This window comes from Sycon ciliatum, chromosome 6 (genome assembly GCF_964019385.1).
Source record: "Sycon ciliatum chromosome 6, ocSycCili1.1, whole genome shotgun sequence".
Lineage (NCBI taxonomy): Eukaryota > Metazoa > Porifera > Calcarea > Leucosolenida > Sycettidae > Sycon > Sycon ciliatum.
In genome coordinates, this window is record NC_088648.1 from 15,718,702 (window position 1) to 15,741,293 (window position 22,592).

The 22,592-nt window shown below is 43.7% G+C and overlaps 1 protein-coding gene across 1 annotated transcript; it reads left to right on the forward strand.

Moving 5' to 3' along the window:
- Window positions 1-380: 380 nt before the first annotated feature.
- LOC135818862 (uncharacterized) lies at window positions 381-21,403 on the forward strand. The gene is made up of 4 exons (XM_065332070.1): window positions 381-436; window positions 4,856-5,215; window positions 11,966-12,098; window positions 19,312-21,403. Exons 2-4 carry the CDS (start codon window positions 4,972-4,974, stop codon window positions 20,999-21,001), a joined length of 2,067 nt encoding a protein of 688 aa, XP_065188142.1. The 5' UTR covers window positions 381-436; window positions 4,856-4,971; the 3' UTR covers window positions 21,002-21,403.
- Window positions 21,404-22,592: the final 1,189 nt, after the last annotated feature.

The following is a 22,592-nucleotide window of genomic DNA, read 5'->3' on the forward strand; positions in this document are numbered from 1 at the left end:
TTTCTTTTCTATAAATTAATCCTTGGCTCTCTATCCAAGTTCATGCATACGTCATTTTCATTTACTCTTCTGAATGCTCTTCCTCATGTTGTCTGAACTAGGTCTAGACGTCTCCGGACCTAGTGAGAAGGAAGAAATGCCTGTTCACTTAGTGAAGTAAAAATTATAATTAATAAATAAACAAACAAACAGGAATATATGCAATGACTACATTACTATGCACTACCTGTCCTGTGTCGTACCGTACCATTGCCATATATTGTTTCTGGAGCTTCGTATGAGTTAAGATATGCTGGGGAAAATATGGGGAAGATGGTGCAATGCAATGTGAATGAAAGTGCATGTCTGCTTCGTTTAGAAGGAGATTTGGTGGAGTGGAAGAAAACGGCAGCAGCAAATTTCGCTCAAGATTATAATTTCGGTGAAGCATATACTGGTAAGTGGCTAGCTAACTGCTACGACTTTGTCGCTTTGTGCTTCAAATAATTAGCGGTGTAGTTTATATCGCAGTATTGTAATGGTCGTTTTTTGACTTTAATTAAAAGACGTCGCCTTATCATTTGGAATGTTTAGGGGTGTACAGCTAAGGATGCTCCAACCCTTCAAGGTGATCCTTTCTTCTTGAACCCTCCGTTTTTACGGAATAATTGTAGTCTATACCATGCCATGTTACTCTTCAAAATTTAACATTGTCACGGGTGTTTACGCAGTGATGAGGCTGTTTGAGGGGTATTTCGAAGCGTGGGTGTATTTGTCGATTTCGGCCTAAATTTGCCTGCGAGGGGCAATTTGTAAGATTTATCAATCTCTTTGCTCCTCCTTTCGACAGTAAGTTCTTTCACTCGTCACGGGGAAGCACGTGAGCAAGAAACTCGGGCAATCAGCATTGACTACTCGGAAAATAGCAATTTGGGATCATTATACTTAATACGTGTATAAACTAGAAATACATAATTGGGGGGGGGGAGGGGGTGCCGGGCATTTTATACCTCCAAAAATACAAAAAGAAGTGTGCGTTGCTCCCTATATGGGATTCTCACTTGACTGACTCACGACTGCCATCCAGAGCACAAGAGAAGTCCTTCGAACCGTCCACGCGATAAACCTGCAAGAAAGCACTACTCCCTACCCAATACACTGTGTTTCGGGGAATTAGCCCCTCATCAATTGAGCTTGAGTAGGCTGAAGAAGATTGTGCCAGAAGAGCACCACTAATATAGCGCTCTCCAGGAACAAACATCACCATTAATACAGACTTATATAGACGTTCCGTTTCAAGCGCGACAAACAACTCGGGAACACCAAAAAGCAGTGTGAGGCACTGTTGCTCATGGAGGTGCTGGACAAGCGCTGAGGAGCGTTGGTCATTCACAACGTTGTTGCCTCCAAACCACCTGATTCCCAAGCCGGTGCTGGGGACAACAATGTGAGGAAGAATTTGGTGTGACTTAGGCGATAATTGGGAAAAGTGTGTTTCTCCCTATATGGGAGCTCGCAGTTTTCCTGCAGACTTGAATTCTTACTTGACTGACTCACGACTGACATCCAGAGCACATTAGAAGTCCATCGGACCGTCCACTCGAAAAACCTGCAAGAACGCCTAACTCCCTGCACAATACACAGTATTTGGGGGAAATGCACCCCTCATCAGTTGAGCTTGAGTAGGCTGAGTAGGAAGTGATAATAGGACAGGAAGCTGGTCGATTTTCCACAATTCTTGGAATTGCAATTTCTCAGATAAGCTAATCATTCCATGCACTCCTTGTGGTATTCCTCCATTTTTTGTCAAAAGCTTTGCACAGTCCCCCAGATTGTTAAAGTACACATGAAGGCTAGGCGAGGCCATAGTTCCTGGGCTTCTCCGCGCTAAATCTGGACATCGGCATGATTCATGGACAACGTGACACTCACGATCCCGGCCGAGACCTACTGACCCTGGACCCAGTTCAGACCCGCTTTCCATCAAAGCTGTTGCAATCGTTCACTCCTACTATTCCACTTAAGACAACACGAAAAGAGCCTGAAGTATGGAGAATATATATATTATTCTGCGCCAATAACTTCACAGTTTCATGTTGATAGCACATGCACAGTGCTGCTCAAAGAAATCCGGTCGCGACCCTCACATTCGCGCCGGGCCGAGCCCTAACCCTAACTGCGAACACTGGGTTGCGGATGGTGCAGGGCGCAAACTTGAGCGATGCGACTGGATTTCATTGAGCAGGGCTGTAGATACAGGTTCAAATCTATAAACAACTACATGTGCCAGAAATCGTAGCACCCATCAGTGTGTAAAAAGAGAAGAAACACATGAGAACGTGTTGTGCAGCAACTATCCACGACTGTAACAAGATGATAAACAGTCAGACAGTGCGGCCATCGGGCAAAAAAACTAACAGGCTACTGAGAAATTCAGCGACCCGAGACCTAGCTCTAACACATCTCCAATGCGCAAACCAACAGCCTTCCAACTTGCATGGTTATGTAGGACCGAAGAGGGGAAGGTGTGCGCAGCGAAAATGTGCACAAGCTAAAGTCCCACGGCAACAAGGAGTGTTGGCTTGCGCACTGGAGATGTGTTTATCATCTTGTTTCAGTCGTGGATTGTTGCTGCATAGCTCGTTCTCATGCGTTTCTTCTCTTTTTGTACATGTAATATTATCTCAGTACCGGAGTTTTAATTTTCCACATCAATACGTATAATCATAGTACCATGTGAAGTTCAATTTGCCGAAGGCAAAGAGCGGGATACACAGACAGCAGAACGAGCCGTTGTGGTTTCGTAACTCCGCGTTTCACGACCCTAACCATCGTCTGATGATCGATTCAGTTCGTGAAACTCGGAGTTACGAAACCACAACTGCTCGTTCTGCTGTCTGTGTAATCCTAGGACCATAGTACTGTTCCCACTGACATGGGAAACCCACGAGCGTATGTTGGTGAGTGCGAATTGCCCAATAATGATACGTACACTTATATGCACTTACTCGCACACAGAAACAAGTACCCCTTGCAGTGCAGTGCGATAGTGCGGATTCGAATCCCTTGCTATATTGAAAAATAGGAGAAATATAGGAGAAATAGAGATAAAACTGCTATGCTTTTTTGGTCAAGAAAGAACAAGGGAAGCATATAGGAGAAAAGAAAAAAATACCATCGCTATACTTTTGTACAAAAAGAACGGAAAAGAAACTGTACGAAGAGAAACATTATGGGCTGAATGCGGAATACCGTTGTGTATGACAAGGTAGCAAACAAGGCAGGAAAGGGAAAGAGGCACATGCGTCACAGTGGAGGCCGGATCTTGATATTGACGAATAATGATTTTCATGGTCATGGGAACCCCCGCACAGTACCTGATGCTTCTGTGAGGGAAGAGGTTCCAGCAACAGTTTTTGCAACCTTGTTAGCTGATAGTCTGCAAGAGTTCCAGGCGGAGTATAATTTGGACAATATTTTCCTGTGCGCTGCGTGCGGATGCAGCGATATTGTGAGGTCACACAAGCATCGACGAATTATTATTTTGTGCAAATTAAGCGCTACGTGGCTTATGATTTTTACTACTTGAAGTACTTCAAAAGTATTTTCTTCTGTTTGTATTCAGCGCGTTCGGGTGTTATCATCGTCTTGTCTTCTTGTGACACCAAGTTATTATTTTTTTCATCGGAAAATATCTCCATTGCACACCGTTCATAACAGTCTCTCAGCTTCATCGAATAGATTTACTTTTGCCAATATTTCGCCCATTGGGCATCATCAGGGCATCCATGCAAAAGAAGAGGCAAGCGCCAACATAATATACTCAGCAGAGGGAAAATACTAAAGACATTCACACCTACAAAAAGTGTAGAATCAACACCCTGAAATTCACGTATTAAGTCCACATATTTGGTAACGCTATGCATAATGTAGATATTCAAGAAGTATTGGATTTACTTGTAATGTAAATTTCATACAGAGGGTGTGATACCACACGTAAGAGTGCTATAGAACAGTGAATGTATAGTGATAGCGTAAAGTGTAAGCGTAAGTGTAAGTGGACAAGTCCGGTGGTAGTTCAGTAGGTTTCAGGTGATAGGTCGCAGTGCTGAGTGGTAATCCAGTGACTTTGCCGTGATTCAGTCAATTAAGCGCCATCCGTCATCGCAGTTAACTGCTGCCTTGCGATTCCTGATCTCGATGGCCTCCAGCAATTTCCTCGATGGTTATTTTTTGTTCAGCTTATTCATGGCAAAGGCGGAGAGCCCGAACGTGCGGATTAAAAAAGCAATCTAATTGGAAAAACAATTACAAACAACAAAAAACAATCGACTTCAGGAAAGGACACATATGAACTGCTTTCGAATGGATTATTAAGAATATTAACATGTTGGCATTACCATCATTATCATTATACTCATTTCTGCGGGAGCGTCAACCAAGCAGTTATGCTTGATCTACACGTTCGCTACTGCTGGACATCGAGACAGAGCAGATGTAGAGATCTCCTAGAGAACGGGGCTCTGTCACTGTTACTGAAGTTTGAGCATTGATTTCACAGAGCAAATCAATGCTCAAACTTCAGTAACATGGTGCGTCGTAATATTGTGTGATGTCAAAACTTTGCGTATTGCTGATGTGATCCCCGAACTCCTACCCCATAATTATACATGTAACAAGCTTCTGCAGAGCTTCATGTAAGTTCAAAAAATCTATGCCCTGTATGTTCGCCTAGGCCCACCCTAGTCTTCGTAGTAACCATATTGGCTCTCAGTAGTGTTCATCCGAGGGCTGTTCGGATTGTTCAACAATCAACTCTCTAACGTCGGCTGCATTGATTGCATTGATCTTGCTGTAATTATGTGTTTAATTGCAGTAACCCCACTAGCAGTTGATACCACATTCAGATTGGTAGCTTCCCTTGGACAATTCGCTCAGATCCTAGCACTGTACACGTATGCGACACCTTGTGATCAGACGACATCTTCAATTATGATGCGGCCATGGTGTGCTCTGCTACTGGTTACATGTACCGTGCTGTCCGCCGTCTCAGATACTGGTGGCGCTCCCGACCACCTTGCTATTCAAAGGGTTTCTAAAACAATTGAGTGCTGGAGGCGACCTAGAGGAAACAATAACGAGTGGCCACGATCCGTTCCAGCATTGTACGAAAGTACTGATAATGTATGGCCAGACGGTGAAATCATTTACCAATTCTTCAACTATAGCCTAATTCGTAAGTGAACTTGGCGCACAACGGCAGTATTTTCGAGGTGTGTTTCATCCATCAGTTAGCTCCTTATAGTCCAGAAATTGCGTATTACAATTCAAGTACCGTGCATTATTTTTTGTGCTATCATTAAGGTGGGAGTATACCCTGTCGGGGGCCAAAAATCGAAAGACGGTCGATCCGACTGGTTATGGTCTAAAATGAAAGCTATAATGCGGAGGGGTATCTCCAGAAAATTTTAGCGAGATCGGATCATCCAGTCAAGAGTTTTTTACTGTTTCATTGAGTGCGTAAAACATATTTTTGAATTTTTGAACCAAGTTGACAGGTTTTTAATATAGCCTAATTCGTAAGTGAACTTGGCGCACAACGGCAGTATTTTCGAGGTGTGTTTCATCCATCAGTTAGGGGCCGTCCAAGGTTACCAATAATATTTTCAAAACGAAATGTTTTCGTTTGTGGGTGGGTGGGTTTGACAGAGTTTCGTTTTGAAAATAATTATTGAATGCTGATGGAGAATGCCCAGTTACTTCTGGGTGTCGAAAATTGACATCAATATTTTATTGGAATTCGTTTTACCTGCAGGAAAGGTGGGTGGGTGGGTGGGGGCTGAAAAATACTAAAACGTTTCGTTTTGTAAAAACAATCGGTAACCCCGGACGGCCCCTTAGCTCCTTATAGTCCAGAAATTGCGTATTACAATTCAAGTACCGTACATCATTTTTTGTGCTATCATTAAGGTGGGAGTATACCCTGTCGGGGGCCAAAAATCGAAAGACGGTCGATCCGACTGGTTATGGTCTAAAATGAAAGCTATAATGCGGAGGGGTATCTCCGGAAAATTTTAGCGAGATCGGATCATCCAGTCAAGAGTTATTTACTGTTTCATTGAGTGCGTAAAACATATTTTTGAATTTTTGAACCAAGTTGACAGGTTTTTGAACTGTTCCTAACGCTACGAGTGACTTCAGCGCAGATTTGGAGAAATTAATTATTTCTTGCAGTTTCGTTGCTGTTAGTAACGTTAGTTGGCAAGACAAATGTTGCTGTTTCAGAACGACAAGGCCTTGATCTTGATAGTTTGGGCAAGAGGAAATTGTCCTGTCGCCCCAAGAAGCGTTCTAAAAGGTATTTTGGGCAGTCTACCGCTGCCACGGCTGTTCCAGATAGCGATTCCGAGTCTGAGTCAAGTCACGATGAAGCGCCAGTGTCTGCTGCGAAGCGAAAGCTTGATGTAGAATTTCCCAGATGGATTGTTTGTGATTCCTCGTCGTCTTGTTCGAGTGACTCGTCGTCGTACTCGAACCCAGACAGTAATGTCGACAATGAGCATTCAAGTGACAGAGGCGATTCTGAGAGCTCTGCTAGTGTTTCTGAGGCCAGCAGTGGCGATGACTCTCCTCAAGATTCTGAACTAGGCAGTGACGATGGCAGTGAGCAAGAGTGTGCTGGATATCGCCTTGTTTACATGGAGAACCTGAAGACAATTGTCTCAGAAATTTGCGTATGCAAAATTTGTAGAACTGGCAGTTTGACTGTCAAGGAGACAGATCGTGCTGGCTTAGCTAGTTGTATATCTTTAGTTTGTAGCAATGTTGACTGCGCTGGCATGAGCAAGTATTCACTAGTGCCCAAATCCAACCAGTATTTTTTATGATTGTAATAGACGCAGTGTGCTTGCAGCGAAATCAATAGGAAAGGGTCATCGTGGCCTGCGTAAATTCTGCGGTATCATGAATTTGCCACCACCTATATCGAAGTCAGCTTTCCAGCGTCATCAGAAAGCCTTGTATGTTGCTTCTAAATCTGTTGCTGAGAGCAGTATGCAGCAAGCAGCCCGGGAAGTGCAGGCGTTGAACTTGAGCAAGCAGAAAGACAAGCACATTACTGAAGTAATGTTTGACGGCACCTGGATGAAACGCGGCTTCACATCTCTGCACGGTGTCTTCACATGCTTTGACTGGGAAGTTGGTCGTGTTTTGGATCTCCATATCAGCACAAAGCACTGTCATGCATGCAGGCAGTGGATGGAGAAGAGAGAGCGTGACAAGATTACAGCTGCTGAATATCAAACTCAAACCTGTAAAATCAATACAGATCGATCTGCTCCAGGCATGGAGGCCGAGGTCGCTGTTACTCTGTGTGCAGAGAGAAAGCTGAAGGAAGCAATGAAAAGTCGCAGAAGACAACGTAGGAGGCGTAAGAAAGGCATTGAGGAGCAGAATCTAGAAGAGGAGGGCACTACATATGCAGCTGGTGAGTTTTGAACTCATCGTTGAACCGATTTTGACACCCAAAAGTCAGCTGTAAATAGGGTAGTTTAGGCCACCGTTTACACTGTATCTCAAGAACGCTTCAATACCAACCTATAAACCTCTACATTTTTGAAATCTGTTTTTCGTTAGCTACAATATGAGTGGAACAGTTTTTGTTTTTGATCCTTGTGGCAATGGTACTGCCTGGTTGAAAGTAAACTTCTATGCGCACGCTTCGACAACCCTGAATGGTGACTTCGCTAAGTAGCAAATAGAAGAATTTGCTGCACTTTAGTTTCACTCATTTTTTAGCTTGTGGTATCCCCTCTTGATTCAGGGTATCTCTTGAACCCAGGCACTGTTCTCTGACCAACTGTGCTGTAAACGGTCTTTGACCACCGTGCGATGTGCGCTCTTCTCCAGTACTGATGTACCAGTGGTCTGCTGTGTTGAAATCTCACTTGGCTTTTCTGCCATTTGGTGCATTGGGGTATAATTAATAACTTTTCAAAATTTCAGGGAAAAATATCAAACCATTCCTGAGTTCTGCTACTTTGTATTGGCACGAGTCCAGTATACGGCTGACAGGGTATACTCCCACCTTAACTTTATGGAAGGGAGTTTGGCTCCGGACCCAGGGACTCTTAAACGAGTTTCACGAACGTTTCCATTCAAATTGAAATTCTTTGATAAACTTGATTCTAAAAGGTCATTGACACCATACTATGTTAGGCTCAAATGCAGGGCCTCGCGATAACCGGTCGATTACTGTATGGCGTGTCTTTTTGGGCCCTCCCAGAGGACATTATTCCTGTATTATTATTATTCAAATAATCGACGTGGAGACAACAATTTTATAATAGCAATAAAAAGAACAAATTCTGCAGTCATCGCCACACTACAACGAAGTCATGAAAGTTTACCAGAATTAATTTTCTTGTCACATTCATCAGTGGAAAGTCGTGACTGAAGAGTAACCATGCTGAACAATGATTAAATATACATTCAATGATGTGTTACGAGAACAAAATACAGTGCCAAAATAGAAAGAGGGAAGGTGAGACAATAGCAGTGAAGTGAAAGCTAAGTGCAACAGTGGGTGAAAACTAATAATTATAACGCTAAAACTGTGTAGTGAGACAAACAATCATGCTGTGCACCTACGAAAACAATTTTAACGCAACTACATGTTTCTTCTGCTTACAAAGATCAGGCTTATGCAAACGAATACAAACAGCCTCAAGTACTTTCAACTGACTAGCATACCGTGCACGACAAAGAACAGAAAAACTAAAATCATCATACACCTGCAGACACTTAGGGTGAGACAACAAGTGAAGAAAAACGGCAGACTTCTTACGATCACAATCACCATCTGATTCCTCGTCTCCAACAACCGCAACCTCGTCCTCCGTTTCATCTCCCAACTCGTCCTCAGTGTCGTCCTCCGTGAAAAATGAGCACGTCCGGAGATTTGAGCCGCATTTGACGCTCATAGTGTATAGCAAAGATTATCACTCTCTTATATCGCCCTCCACTAAATGTCGTGATCCTTGACTGGTCCTATATTACCCATATCGCCGTAATATCGACCACTTGTATCGACCACTTAGGGCCTGATCAGACTGCTGCACATTTTGGTTGCCTGACGAAAGCAGAAAAGCGTCCAGAATTAGAATCGCGATCACACTACACACGTGGGGACAATGAAATTTCAAACTTCATTTCGAGCGTCAATCCGTAATCTCCACGAACGACGTCAAATTCCTTCACCTTGGGGATCACCAGCACCTTCAGTGAAATCCTTGCAACCATCCTTATGAGTTTTGTTGTTGTTCGTGGCCAATTAGCTCCTCGATATCGAGATGAAAAAATAAGTGAATATCAGCGTCAATCGCGTATCAGCGGCAAACTCCTGTTGGAGCGGAAAAGCGTGGTCGTTCTTGCTTTTTTTTGGAGCGCCAACTCCCGCTTTTGTCGCTCTGGCGGCAAGTTACTATGGAGATTCGGATTATAATCCTAGGATTATTTCGATTATGCCGCAGTCTTAGGGCCTGGTCAGACTGCGGCAAAATCGAAATAATCCTAGGATTATAAACCGAATCTCCATAGTAACTTGCCGCCAAAGCGGCAAAAGCGAGAGTTGACGCTCCAAAAAAAAATGCAAGAACGGACCACGCTTTTCCGCTCCAAACAGGATTTGACGCTGATACGCCATTGACGCTGATAATCACTGATTTTTTCATCTCGATATCGAGGAGCTAATTGGCCACGGACAAGAACAAAACTCATAAGGATGGTTGCAAGGATTGCACTGAAGGTGTTGGCGATCCCCAAGGTGAAGGAATTTGACGTCGTTCGTGGAGATTACCACTTGACGCTCGAAATGAAGTTTGAATTTTCACTCTCCCCACATCTGTAGTGTGATCGCGATTCAAATTCTGGACGCTGTTCCTTTTTCGTCAGGCAACCAAAATTTGCCGCAGTCTGACCAGCCCCTAACAAAGCCCTTAGACATTGTAATCTTTCGACTTTGGAGGTAAAAGAAAATTTGAAAGAAAGAAGACAAAGGAAGAGAACAAGCAGGATTCGAACCCACAACAGTATGAATCTCAAGCAATCTCTGGTACCACCCAGCCACTGTGCCACAGATGCTGAACCCAGCTGTTCTTACAGTCTTGTACCCAAAATAGGCAACATCCTATGTACACCATAGTACAAATGCTATACTAAAAAGGAAAAATATCTCCTAAAGGATCACATTTAGGGGTTACGGCAAAGGAATCGTTATTTTGACCTCGACTTCGGCCTATGGGGAATTTAGTCGATATCCTATACATGCATACTTACATGCATACATACATACAAAATATTAGCGGGAAATCCCCACGTTTTGGCACCAATCTGCTACACTCATGAGGTACAATAGATGCAACCATCCTCATGTTACCATGTTACCATGGTTACTGGATTTATTTATTTATTTATTTATTTATTCAACATCTCCTGGCCCGTCCGAAGACTGCCAATAAACATGAGAGGTCAGGTGATAGCCAACCACGGCAAGCTAAAAAGGGAAAAAAAAAGAAAGATGCTGTCAGAGAGGGAAAGGAGATAGGGAGAGAAAAAGAAAGGGAGGCACATTAATAATACATGGGATCACTTCGGATGAGACAGTGTGGAAAGCTGGACTGTGAATTTCCTGATATCCTGGCATGTCTTAATGCTAGTAGGCAGGTTAGACCAAAGGGAGTATGCTGAGAAGAAAGGGGATTTCAAAAACAGAGAGGAACTAGCTCGGGGCAGTGATAAGGCATTGCGTGTTGGTCTAGTGGTAACAAACCAGTTGTACTTGGCAATATGTTTCGGGACTTGGGCTAGGAAGATTTTTTGCACAAGGATACAAAGATGCTGCTGATGTCGGGCAAGAAGAGGGTGCGTGGAAGCAAGTTTATAAAGACAAAGGGAGGCAAATGTTTGGTCTTTTCGAAACAGAATTTTCAGAAGCAAGCGTTGATGTACCTCCAGTCTGTGGAGTAAAGTCTGAGACAACCCGCACCAAGCTATATCGCAATAGTCAAATATAGGCAAAATGTACGACTTAAAGAACAATTCTCTGCAGTTATCATTCAAGTGTTGGCAGTGGGGTTGTAGCATACCTAAGGATCGCACCTGCCTTTGTGTAACACTTTTAAGCACTTTTCAGCGCTTTATGTGGTCAGGTCAATGCTAATGTATTCTACCCCCCCCCTTTAATTCTACCCATTCAATATCGTACCTGTGGAGAACCCCTCGATAGGCTACGTGCCTCTGGGTCATCCCTCAAAATAATGAGAATAATAATAATAATTTCACTATCAGAGCCTTCGTATGAAACGATCACACAATTCAGTAGACACTTCTTTCTATCAAACGTTTTCTTCCTCTTCTCTTCAGGATAGAACAGGGAATGTTACAAATTTGGAAAAGCCATAACAAAGAGAAAGAAAGAAAGAGTCAACACTTCAACATAGGCGTTAAAATAATTAAAATGTTAAAATTCAAAAACAAAACTGCAAGTTGTAGTCAAACACGGTGAACACCTCAGGAACCACTAACTTGTCTCACTTTCACGAGGTGTGTATCGCCATGCTAGTAAATGGTGCTGGCTCAAAAGGCGGAGGTAGACCGCCAATCTCAGTCGCCTACAGCAGTCCAGACATCGCTAGCTTTACTTTCCATGTGATAATAAGTAAAATGTCAGCTGCATTGCAAATTTGGAAAGCTGTTGGTAAGCGCTCTCGAGCAGTGCTCAAGGTCACTAGCATGCCATGGAATGTTTAAGTCACAAGTCCTGCACTCCTAATCAGTTTGGGCTAAAATGTGCGCGTCAGACTTTTCCAGAAAATAATAGTTCGTGTACTCAAGGTGTGTAGCGCATGACTTACACTACCTGAATTGTACGTTGAGTATAACGCAATGTCTCTGTGTGTATGGTTTGCTGTATCCCGTTTAAATTCAGCCCCTTATATCGTACAACGGTTTCACAACACGTTCCGTGCAGCGGTGAGACACATCGAGGAGCGATCATGTATTCGCTTTATTCGTGCAAAGTGTTGGCCCGCAATTGTTTACATCAAACTCGATCATACCGTGTAAGTAGAGACGGCTGGTAACTCCTTGCATTACCTGAATGCGATTTATTTATTTATTTGAAACTCGGATATTGAGCCATAAATAAATGTAGAAAAGAAAAGGACATATGGATACGAGTTAAGAGTAACTCTCCATCACTGTAACTGGATACTATAATACAGTCAGAAAGTGCAATAACTAGGCCCAAAACTGACGGAGTACTGAGACATTCGACGTCCTGACACCTAGCTTCAACACATCTCTGTAGCGCTAACCGACAGCATTCCAACTTGGAAGGTTCAAGGTTATGAAAAGACCAAAGAGGGGAAGGCAAGTGCAACTAAAACGAGCAAAAGCTACAGTCCCAACTTTGTCACAATATATCGTACTGGTCTCGTCACTTTCTGACTGTATAATTATCGGATCCAGTTACAGTGATGGAGAGTTACTCTTAACTCGTATCCATATGTCCTTTTCTTTTCTACATTTATTTATTTATCTATTTTTATTTATTTACTGTCTGCACCTCATGGCACATAATGAAAATAGCCAATGCATGGAAGTGAGGGTGAAACCAACCACGGACTGAGGGCAAAAAGGCAAATAAAAAATAAAAAATAGGCGACGTGGGGACAATAATCTTAATAATGCAATGAATATAACTAAATGCGCACTCATATCACAACCATGGGGACGAATAATGCATGTCCACTGTCACACTGCACTTGCTGAATTTCCTATCATTTCTCACCTCACCTATAGTTTTTATTACCTGTGCAAATTGTTCCTAGGTTTGTGCTATTTTTATACTATGCTTGTATCCCCGCTGTTTCACTCCAAGTGTATTAATCCTATTGTAGTTTCATCATTCTCTTTAGTCACGAATTCCATTGATAATTGTAACAAGAAAAGGTTCAGGAATACATTATTCGTCCCCATGGTTGTGATATGAGTGCGTGTTTAGTTATATTCATTGCATTATTAAAAAATAATAAATAAATGAATAACCGCAATCAGTAATACAAGCTGGATCGACATTTGTGTACACTTTATTCATGTAATGTAAAACTGTGGAGACAATGTTCAATAAAACGATGAAAATGTGAAGAAATCGTGTAGAGCAAAAAAAGGGGATTGAAACAAGTTTTCGTACAACACTCATCAGGAATCTTCACAAACTATGCAGTACACTTTGTGCCAGTTTTTACGACGATGCGTGCGTTTACGGTGCGGAAGGATGTCCTACCAGCCCTTCACCTTAGTCATCTTATTTACAACTTTGAGTGCCGACAATGCGCCAGTCGGTATGTTCGTAGGACTGTTCAGCACCTGAACGCATGCATCAAACAACACACACCACGTCACATACTTCCACCTTGCGCACAACAACAAAGACCGAAGGGAGGGCGACCTAGAAAACAACCGTTATCTACACAACTTGCCGATCCGGGCTCACAGACTGTGCTTGCTCCGCCGTCGCTGGTGGCAGTGGTGGAGGAGGGTGGGCATGGTGGCTCATGGGGCCGGCTTGTGTCGCCGCCTTTGCTCCTGCCGTCGGTGGTTCCTTCGTCAGTGCCCCCGGCGGCTTTGACTGGGGTGGTGACGCTTGCGGTCTCCATCCCACTGCCTCCTCCTGATCCTCCGCCGTCGGCTCTTGCGGATGTGGAGCTTGCCAGTGACAGACCGCGAGCAACACCGGCAGGGGCATTAACACTACAATTGCCAACCCAAAAAGACCCACCTTGCGTATCGGCAGCTCGCACACAATCACCAATAATGCAATCTACAGCAACCACAACTAATCCACCATCCAAGCCCACAATTGAAAGACCAAGACCATCAACAGCCAACTACAACAGAAACTACGCACTCAGCGGAAAAGGGCGTAAGGAGGGACGTGAGAGCAGGGTGACGGCCGAGTCCCGTTCAATGGACCATGTCAGGCGTGATAACAGAGAGAGCACAGAGGAAGCAGATGATGGGACGGACGGTGAAGGAAGCAATGAGTCGGAGAGCGACGATTGTAGTGATCGTGAGAGTGTCGGTGAGAATGTTAGTGTTGTGCGTAGGTTTCGTGGTAGCAAGTCTTCAGTGTATAATCTGTTGGCTGTTGGCTTCTTTCACTGTATTGTGCCATGGTCGTCATGGTTATGGACTACAGTTAACGTGGCAGACTACCCAAAATTCTGCGAAAAGTCGAATTTGTAAATTCATATTGAGTGCTATGTCAGTTTAAAGAGCTTGAATAGCTGCAATTTCTCTGAAAATTTTGTCCCGATCTGACCAGCCGTTCAAGAGTTATGGCCGAAAATGTGCCCTTGCAAGGAAAGAATTTTTTGTTGCACGCTGTCATTTGTTGGCAGCACTGTATTTGAATGTAAGCAGACCGTGCGCAACTTGTCGTATCATGGAAACACGCGAAAGTGTGCAGAATTTTGCTCCAAGTCCAAAAAGGTCCAAAAAATCACGTTAAAAAACACGTATTGGGCTGCACGGCGGCGGGCGAAGCAGCAGGACTTTTGCCAGCACCCTCGTGACGTTGCAGATACGTGGCTTGATTATTGTAGTTGACGTTGATTTAGTGACTTTGGCAAGTTTGAGTCGTGTCAAAAATTCAGGTAGGATTCAGTACTAGGCAGTAGTGAAACGTGAGTGGTAGTCTTCGCCGGTTTCTAAGGGTATCCTGGATTTGGTGTGCCGCGCTGTGGAAATTATTATTATTATTATTATTCACTAGTTTGAGGGAAAGAGACAAACGGGAAAAGTCTGAAGAAAAAATTGACTGTCACCACCAGGACTCAAACCAGGGACCCTCGCTTGTAGCAAGCGATGCTCTAACCACTGAGCTATGGTGTAGTCGTCATCCCAGCAGAGACTGTTCAACATTTTCTTCAGACTTCGTAACTCACACTTCCTGTGAATCCACACAGGCGGGTGGGACGCAGCCCTCACTGGACCCACACACTTCACGTACACTCTAGCACGCGGGGAGCCCCAAGTCCTAAAATCTTCACTAGTTTGAGGGAAAGAGACAAATTATTATTATTTTTATTGAACGCAATAAATAAAGTAAGCTGCGCACTCAGTACAACCACCATTAGCAAAACTTGTTTTCATGTAAATAACGAAGCTTGTTCCTAAACGTTTTCGTCGCCATCTCATCAGAGGATTACTGGCAAATCAACATTAGCTCCGAACTCAATATATATACGCACAATGCAAGTAATAATTTAGACCCTAACTAGCGCGAGAAAATGAGAGCTGAAAGAAACATTACATCAATCAACGATATCAGGTGACAACAGATGCGATAAATCCTCAGATGAGATGGCGACGAAAACGTTTAGGAACAAGCTTCGTTGTTTACATGAAAACAAGTTTTGCTAATGGTGTTTGTACTGAGTGCGCAGCTTACTCTATTTATTGCGTTGATTACATTTTTATCTCCACGTAAGCTTTTTAATTATTATTATTATTATTATTTTAAAGAGTCGGCGTGGAGAAAGCAATTTTATTGGTGCAATTAGGAGTATAATCGATGCAGACATGGCCAAACAACAACGAGTTCATGGAATTTTTAAGGATTTTTATGTTATTCAAAATCGATTTTCGTGTTCCGCTCATCAGTGAATAGTATCGGAACTGAGGGTACTGTGTACAAAAATAGAACATTTTATAACAGCATAATTAATTAAAAGTGTGAACAACAAAGGAAGTGCTACAGCATTACATAATAGGTGTCAAACATAGTGCTAACGTATATAACTGAGTGCAGCCACAAAGCAAGAGGTGATACAGTGCAACATGACACAACATTTACATCTGATAACCAGCTACGAGAACAACTTTAGCGCGACTACATGCTTCTTTTGTTTACAAAGAACAGGATTATGCACACGAGTACATACAGCTTCCAGAACCTTCAACTGCTTAACATAACTTGCACGGCACAAAACAGAAAAGTGAGAATCATCGTACACACTACGACAATCTGGACGTGATAACAAGTGACAAAATACAGCTGACTTTTTGCTCACGTCGCTCTCTTCCGTCTCATCCCGCTCCTTTCCTTCGATCTCCTCCGCCTTATCCTCGTCCTCCGTCTCATCTTCATCATCATCGTCCTCATCACCACCATCATCATCATCAGTCACTTCCTCATCATCCGTTTGATGCTCAGTCTCACTGCACTCCTTATCAGCCTCCAACATGGCTCCATCATCTCCACCAGCATCACAAGTCGTTTGACCGCTGCTCCGCGTCACCGTTGCTGGGTTCTCTGCTACTGCACACCCATTTCCACTGTCCATTTTGCGTGGGCCAAGTCCATTCCGTGCATAAATTTCAAGTGAATAGTTTGCTGTGCTTCTTCTGGGTCTATGGGTGAGGATATTGAAAATCGATTTTGAATAACATAAAAATCCTTAAAAATTCCATGAACTCGTTGTTGTTTGGCCATGTCTGCATCGATTATACTCCTAATTGCATTATTATTTTAATATGGCAATAAGTAGGACGAGCTGAAGCGACATGTGGACTACTTTATTAACAATGTAAGCGATGGAGACGATGCAAGAAACAATCTAAAGGGTAAGGAAAATACATGTAAGAAGAAAAAGATTCCCGGTGATTCCTGAAGAGTGTTGTACGAAAACTTGTTCGAATCATCTTTTTTTCCATTGCCCTTTTTCTTCTTACTAATGGACCTCGGCGGACCTCGGTCTTTTACTCGGCCTATATTTCCCATATAGACCTCGTCTTGGTCAATATCCTATACTTATCACATGGCACGTGATTGTTGCCCGTACTCCAGCGAATCAGCACCTTTCACGCCGCGGGCCAAAAAATAGTTTATTTGCCCGCTAAAAAATAGTTTATTTCAGTGATCGCGTGATCACGATCGTACGACGACTCTGTCGACTGTACGACTCTACGACGAGTCGCAGTGTAGCATTGAGACGAAGATGGAATTCTTTTTAGAGATGGACATCCCGGCAATAGACATGGCCTCGGACGTCTGCCGTGTGGTGCTTGCAGGGATCATTTGTTCAGTCATGTTGGCAGCCTGACCGTCGGTAAGCTTGTGGATAAGATTCAGTTCTGCTCGAAGTGGTACTGTGATCACAAACAATTATTTGAAATAACACAAATTCAACTCAGCGTGGTGCGTTTTCAAATCCTCGCAAAGTCACTGCCTGTGTGTGGTCTTCATGTGCCACGCAAAACTCTTACGAGGCTCATCTCACCTTTGCTTGAACAACAAACACAACAATTCAGAAATGTTTTGCAATGAAAAATACAGCTATCTGGAGCTGAAAAAAAGAAGAAAAATTGTCCTCAGAATTACACACCAGGGAGTCGTCAAATAAACAAAAATAAAAAAATACTTGCACTTGTTGCAGTACTGTATTTGACAACTTCCTGATATACATGTAAACATGAAGAAACTCTTTGTGGTAGCACTCTTAATTTTTCAATTGAAATTATGATTCTGCTGTATTTTATTGTCGTTGCCATGTCTATTGCTATGACGATGCGGTGCCGGCACTTTTTTCTGTCTCCGTCTTTCAGTACTGTATACTCTCTGATGGCCTGTAGAAGACTTTTTGTAAGGGTGTAGGAGAAATATCTTCATTTTTCCTGTTTTGATAATGAATATACATTGTGGTCATAATGTGTTGGCATTTGGGCTAATTTCAACAGCAGCCCAATGGTCTGCTCTGTGGGCCATGTGATAAATTTGTTATCGCATGGTTGCTGCGGGCCTTATGGCATATTATTGCCCCGAGAGGTTAGCCCGAGGGCCGTAGGCCCGAGGGCTAACCTCTCGGGGACATAATATGCCATAAGGCCCTTGCAACCATGCGATAACATATACATATTCATCACTTTAACTTGGGGTATATACTTTGCTATATTACCCACTTAGAGGTTGTAACTTTTCAACTTTCAAGGGACTTAGAAATTTTCTCTCCAATTGAAAAAGAAAAAAATTGAAGAAGTAAAGACGTTTCAGCAGGAATCGAACCTGCAACCATAAGATTCCCAAGCACCAATCTTGACCACCCAGCCACCAGGGTGTTGATGCAGATGTTGGTTGAAAGAAAGGTCTTAGGTCTGGAACACGCAATACTACCTACACATAATAGTATACTATAGTATACTGGGATACTAAAATAGCTATTTCGGACCAGTATTTCAGGCCAAAAACGAAGCTAGGTATAAATAGAATAAACACTACGACATCGGTGTTTATTCTATACGTATACTTCAAATAGAAAGTATATGAACCCTGAAACCAACAAAGGTGGTAGGTACAACAATACACCTTCAAGCAGCCGAGCCCGTTGGCAACAGGCCCAACAATATTTGACATAAGTGTACCCACCAACGGAACTAGCTGGCACACCAACCGAACTAGCTGGCACAAACACACAAACGCACAAACAAACAAACAAACACCAAATTAAAGCTGTGTGGACCCTGGCTAGCGCCAGACGTTACTGAAGTAACGTCTTCTGCATAGCTACGGGAATAAAATAAAATATATTTCATTTGGTGAACGGTACTATTCGGCCAATAAAATGTAAAGAACTGTTCCTCTCCTCTCCTCCATGCGCTCTCACAGCCGACTCACTGCTACCCTCGGTAGCCATTACACACACCAACAGCCATACAAGGAAGGGTGACAGGTAGATACTGAAATTCCTCCTGACAGCTGTTTCGCCTTCATAAGGCTCATTCGAGAAGGTGATATTGAAAAGGATGATAATTATCAGGTGGAGACAGTCAGATTTATACTACACAAAATGGGCGCAAGATTACGGGCAGAGTGAGAGAATGAGAAGTTACAATTCTCCAGCAACACAGTGCCAGGGGTTCCAAGAAAATGGCCGGTGAGAAATCCAATCACAAGCTGCTACCCTCTCCAGCAACACAGTCTCAGTGGTTCCAAGAAAATGGCAGGTGAACAATCCAATCACAGGCTGCTAACATTAGTTTTCTAACGGTGAAAAAAACTTTGTTTGGTGGCTCGCCAAAATTCTTAAACTATCACCTAGCCGTTAGAAAATTAATGTTAGGAGCAAATGTTGGGCGCAACCGGACTTATCGACATACTTAATCATTTTGTTTTCTCAGTAATGCTGTCGAAAGATCAGAGGTGCCAGTTGTGTCCGTTTTTAACGTGGACTTTCCATCGTGTTTTTCTTGCTTGTATGTCTGTGCTTGCAGTGAGGAATGCTGGGCACACGTGGGATTCGGGTCTGGTTTTTTGCTTATCAGTGTTGGCAGGTCATGTGTCAATGACGTGGGCTACCTGACGCATGAGCTGCTGCACACCGCCGGCCTTGTTCACACACACCAAAGAATCGACCGTGATCAATACGTCCGCATTCTGTGGGAAAACATACGTCCCGACAAATATGCACAATTCGAGAAAACTTCCCAGCCTTCTAATATTAGTAAGATTCCGGACGACATGCCTTACGACTACGGCAGCATCATGCATTATGCAACGTCAACGTTTGGTATAAATCGAACACATGCCACAACCATTTTCCCACTTCAGCCGGGTGTAGAGATTGGACAACGTCGGGGCATGAGCCAGATAGATGCCAGAATACTTAATGCACTATACAGCGAACAGTGCACTTTTGTCAACAAGACACGTCCAGCTCAGGAGTACATCCAGTTTGAACAACGTATCTCTATTGCTCTACCCAACCGGCGCTGGCTGCGATGTAAAGACAGTTGGGGTAGCCACTGCGAGCGGCGCACATGTAGAGAATTGCACCAGCCAAGAAGGTCCACTTATGGACAATGCAGGGCATCAGAATTCTACTTAGCACGTACCAGTGGTGCTCGGCCCGACGTTGAGGAGGTACTGCATAGCGGGGATCAGGTGCACCTATTGGTAAGACGGCCAATCCGAGACCCCTCCCAGCGTCCCTGGCCGCTGACGTGTTTTGGGTACACTGCTTGGGATATAGAATGTAGACCAATGTCAGATGGCCCTGGAACGCCTCTCACTGTCCATGCTCTGAAAACTGCCAACGCTATAAACGCTACAGCGAGCCGCCAACAGATCAGTGAGACAACAAAAATCGCCTTGTGCTACACCTTGAACAATCATTACTGGTGTTTCCAATGTGCTAAACTTGAAATTGCGGTAACGCATAGTTGCGAACCTCGCTTGTGTGACGGCGGGCCTGACAACTGCACGATTAGTGACCCAGAAGACCCTGTTCTCATTCCTATGACAATCCGCCAGTGGCGCAACGACGATCATCCTAACGCCGTGCAGTACAAGCGTACCATCTCACTGCGTCGTGGACACGGGCGTTCGTCGGGCGTTCATCGCTATTTCCACTGCGAAAACTCCAGTTGCAGTACCGAGATATCGCCTCAATGTCTGAGGGGAGACACCTACTATACTCCTTTTGGTGCTAGCAACCCACACACTTCACAGATTTGCGACGAGTGCGTTTTCCTATTCATGCCAGAGAATGATGTCATGCCAGATGATGGTCTTCTCCGATACGAAGACACAGTCAGCCTAGTCACAGCTCGAGGTCAGCGCAGGACTCTTTTGTGTCCCAGTGTCAACGCATCATGCTATCTCGGATCATGTCCAAATAATGCCAAGCAATGTGCTGCATCCAAATTCATTGTACGCCAGTCGGCTGGCTTTCACCCCACCACTGATGACGGCAGGCCGGTGCCATCTGATGACCGGGTAGCTCTATGCAGAGAGGCCAGCAATCAGCCACTACAGTTTGATCTATGTCTGTCCTGCGGACGCCACAGCTCCGCCAGTGTCGATAGACTTCCTTGTAAACTTGTCAAGGCACGAAGGCAAGACAGAAATGCGTTTCACGCCTCGAATTTCTTTGTCTCGCAGTGGCGGCTTCCATCACCCTGAATAATGAAACCCGTTGTAAATTCATGTTTGTATGTACCGATTTTGTGCATGATAGTTACTGCTACAGTAACACCTGAAGCTTCACCTGTCCGGATAGCTCGCACGCGCCACCAGCAGTCCAGCGGCATGAATGAGCAGCGTCTCTGCCATACTGTGCTCCAGACGATCACTCTCGATCTTCTTCCTTTTTGTATTCTCCAAATACGGAACTGTCTCCCCTGCACATGATTGAACCTCAGCTGTACCTCAAAGCACTGCAAGGGTTCAAAGGAAAACTAAACCGACACGAGCTATTCAGGTATACTTGCTGGCATGCCGCTAGCCTTTGACCATCAACCTTATTATAATAATTATTGTACTTCAAGCATTCATAACAACATCTCAAGACTTGGTAGAAACACCACGGCGATAAATAAAGGCATATTTCAATGCAACGGCCCCACAATACGCTTTTAGGTCATCCTAATGACGTTATTATTATGTCTCCTTTATTCACTTTTTTCGAAGTCGACATGCCAGTCCCACCGGGAAGATAATTCCAAGGGTGGGGCAGCAAAAAGAAAGTGAAAAAAAGATATAAAAAGGCGAAGTGGAGACAATAATCTTAATAATGCAATGAATAGAACTAAATGCGCACTCATATCACAACCATGGGGACAAATAATGTATTCCAAAATGTTTTCTTGATATACAAAGCTTCTAACACAGCCAGATGCAACGCACTCAATATTGTCACGTGGTAGATGTGCGTTGCATCTGGCTGTGTTAGAAGCTTTGTATATCCGTAAGTTAGATCCTGAACTTTGCGTACAGAAAGAAAATGTGTTGTCGCTACAATTGTTTGGTGTTACTCCTCGTCGAGGTGTTAACAATGTAACTTAATTTGCTCACTATGTTCTTGTCGCTATTATTATTTCCTTCGAGTTTTGTGTCGTGCTGAACTTGATACTTTTTCCACCTTGTCACGAGTGTTGTTATCTCATATCTTTACGCTATATAAGTTTTAGTCTTTCCAACTTGAGCCATTCCCTGTATAATCCTTGATGAGAAGGGACCGAAAACGTTCGGATACTTTGACAAGTGCCTTATTTTGACTGGATGTGTGTTTGCGTGGATACTTACGACCCAACACGTACCTTCGTTATTAAAGTATTATCCGCCTCCGACTTCTTGTAAAATAATAATAATAATAATATATGGTACATGGATGATGTCAAGCTATTTGCCGCTAGCAGTACTGGACTGGACTCCTTGATCAACATTGTGGAGTGCGTTGGTGGGGCGGTTGGCATGCAACTATCTCCCACTAAGTGCTCGAAGATTGTCTGCCCGGCCGCTAAGCCAACCCAGGATGCAGAGCCTTCGTCAACCTTGCTAACAGAGTCGATCATTAATGCTCTGCAAGATGGCGCGGCGTACCTCTACCTTGGCCTGCGGGAATTCCTGGAAATCGAGGCTGGTGAAGTTGAACAATCTGCCATCGCTGAGTTCCGTCGCCGTCTTCGCTTGATCACGGATGCTTCACTATGTGCACCAAACCTCATCAGAGCAATCAACACCTACGTTCTGCCAGTGGTGTCCTATTATGGCC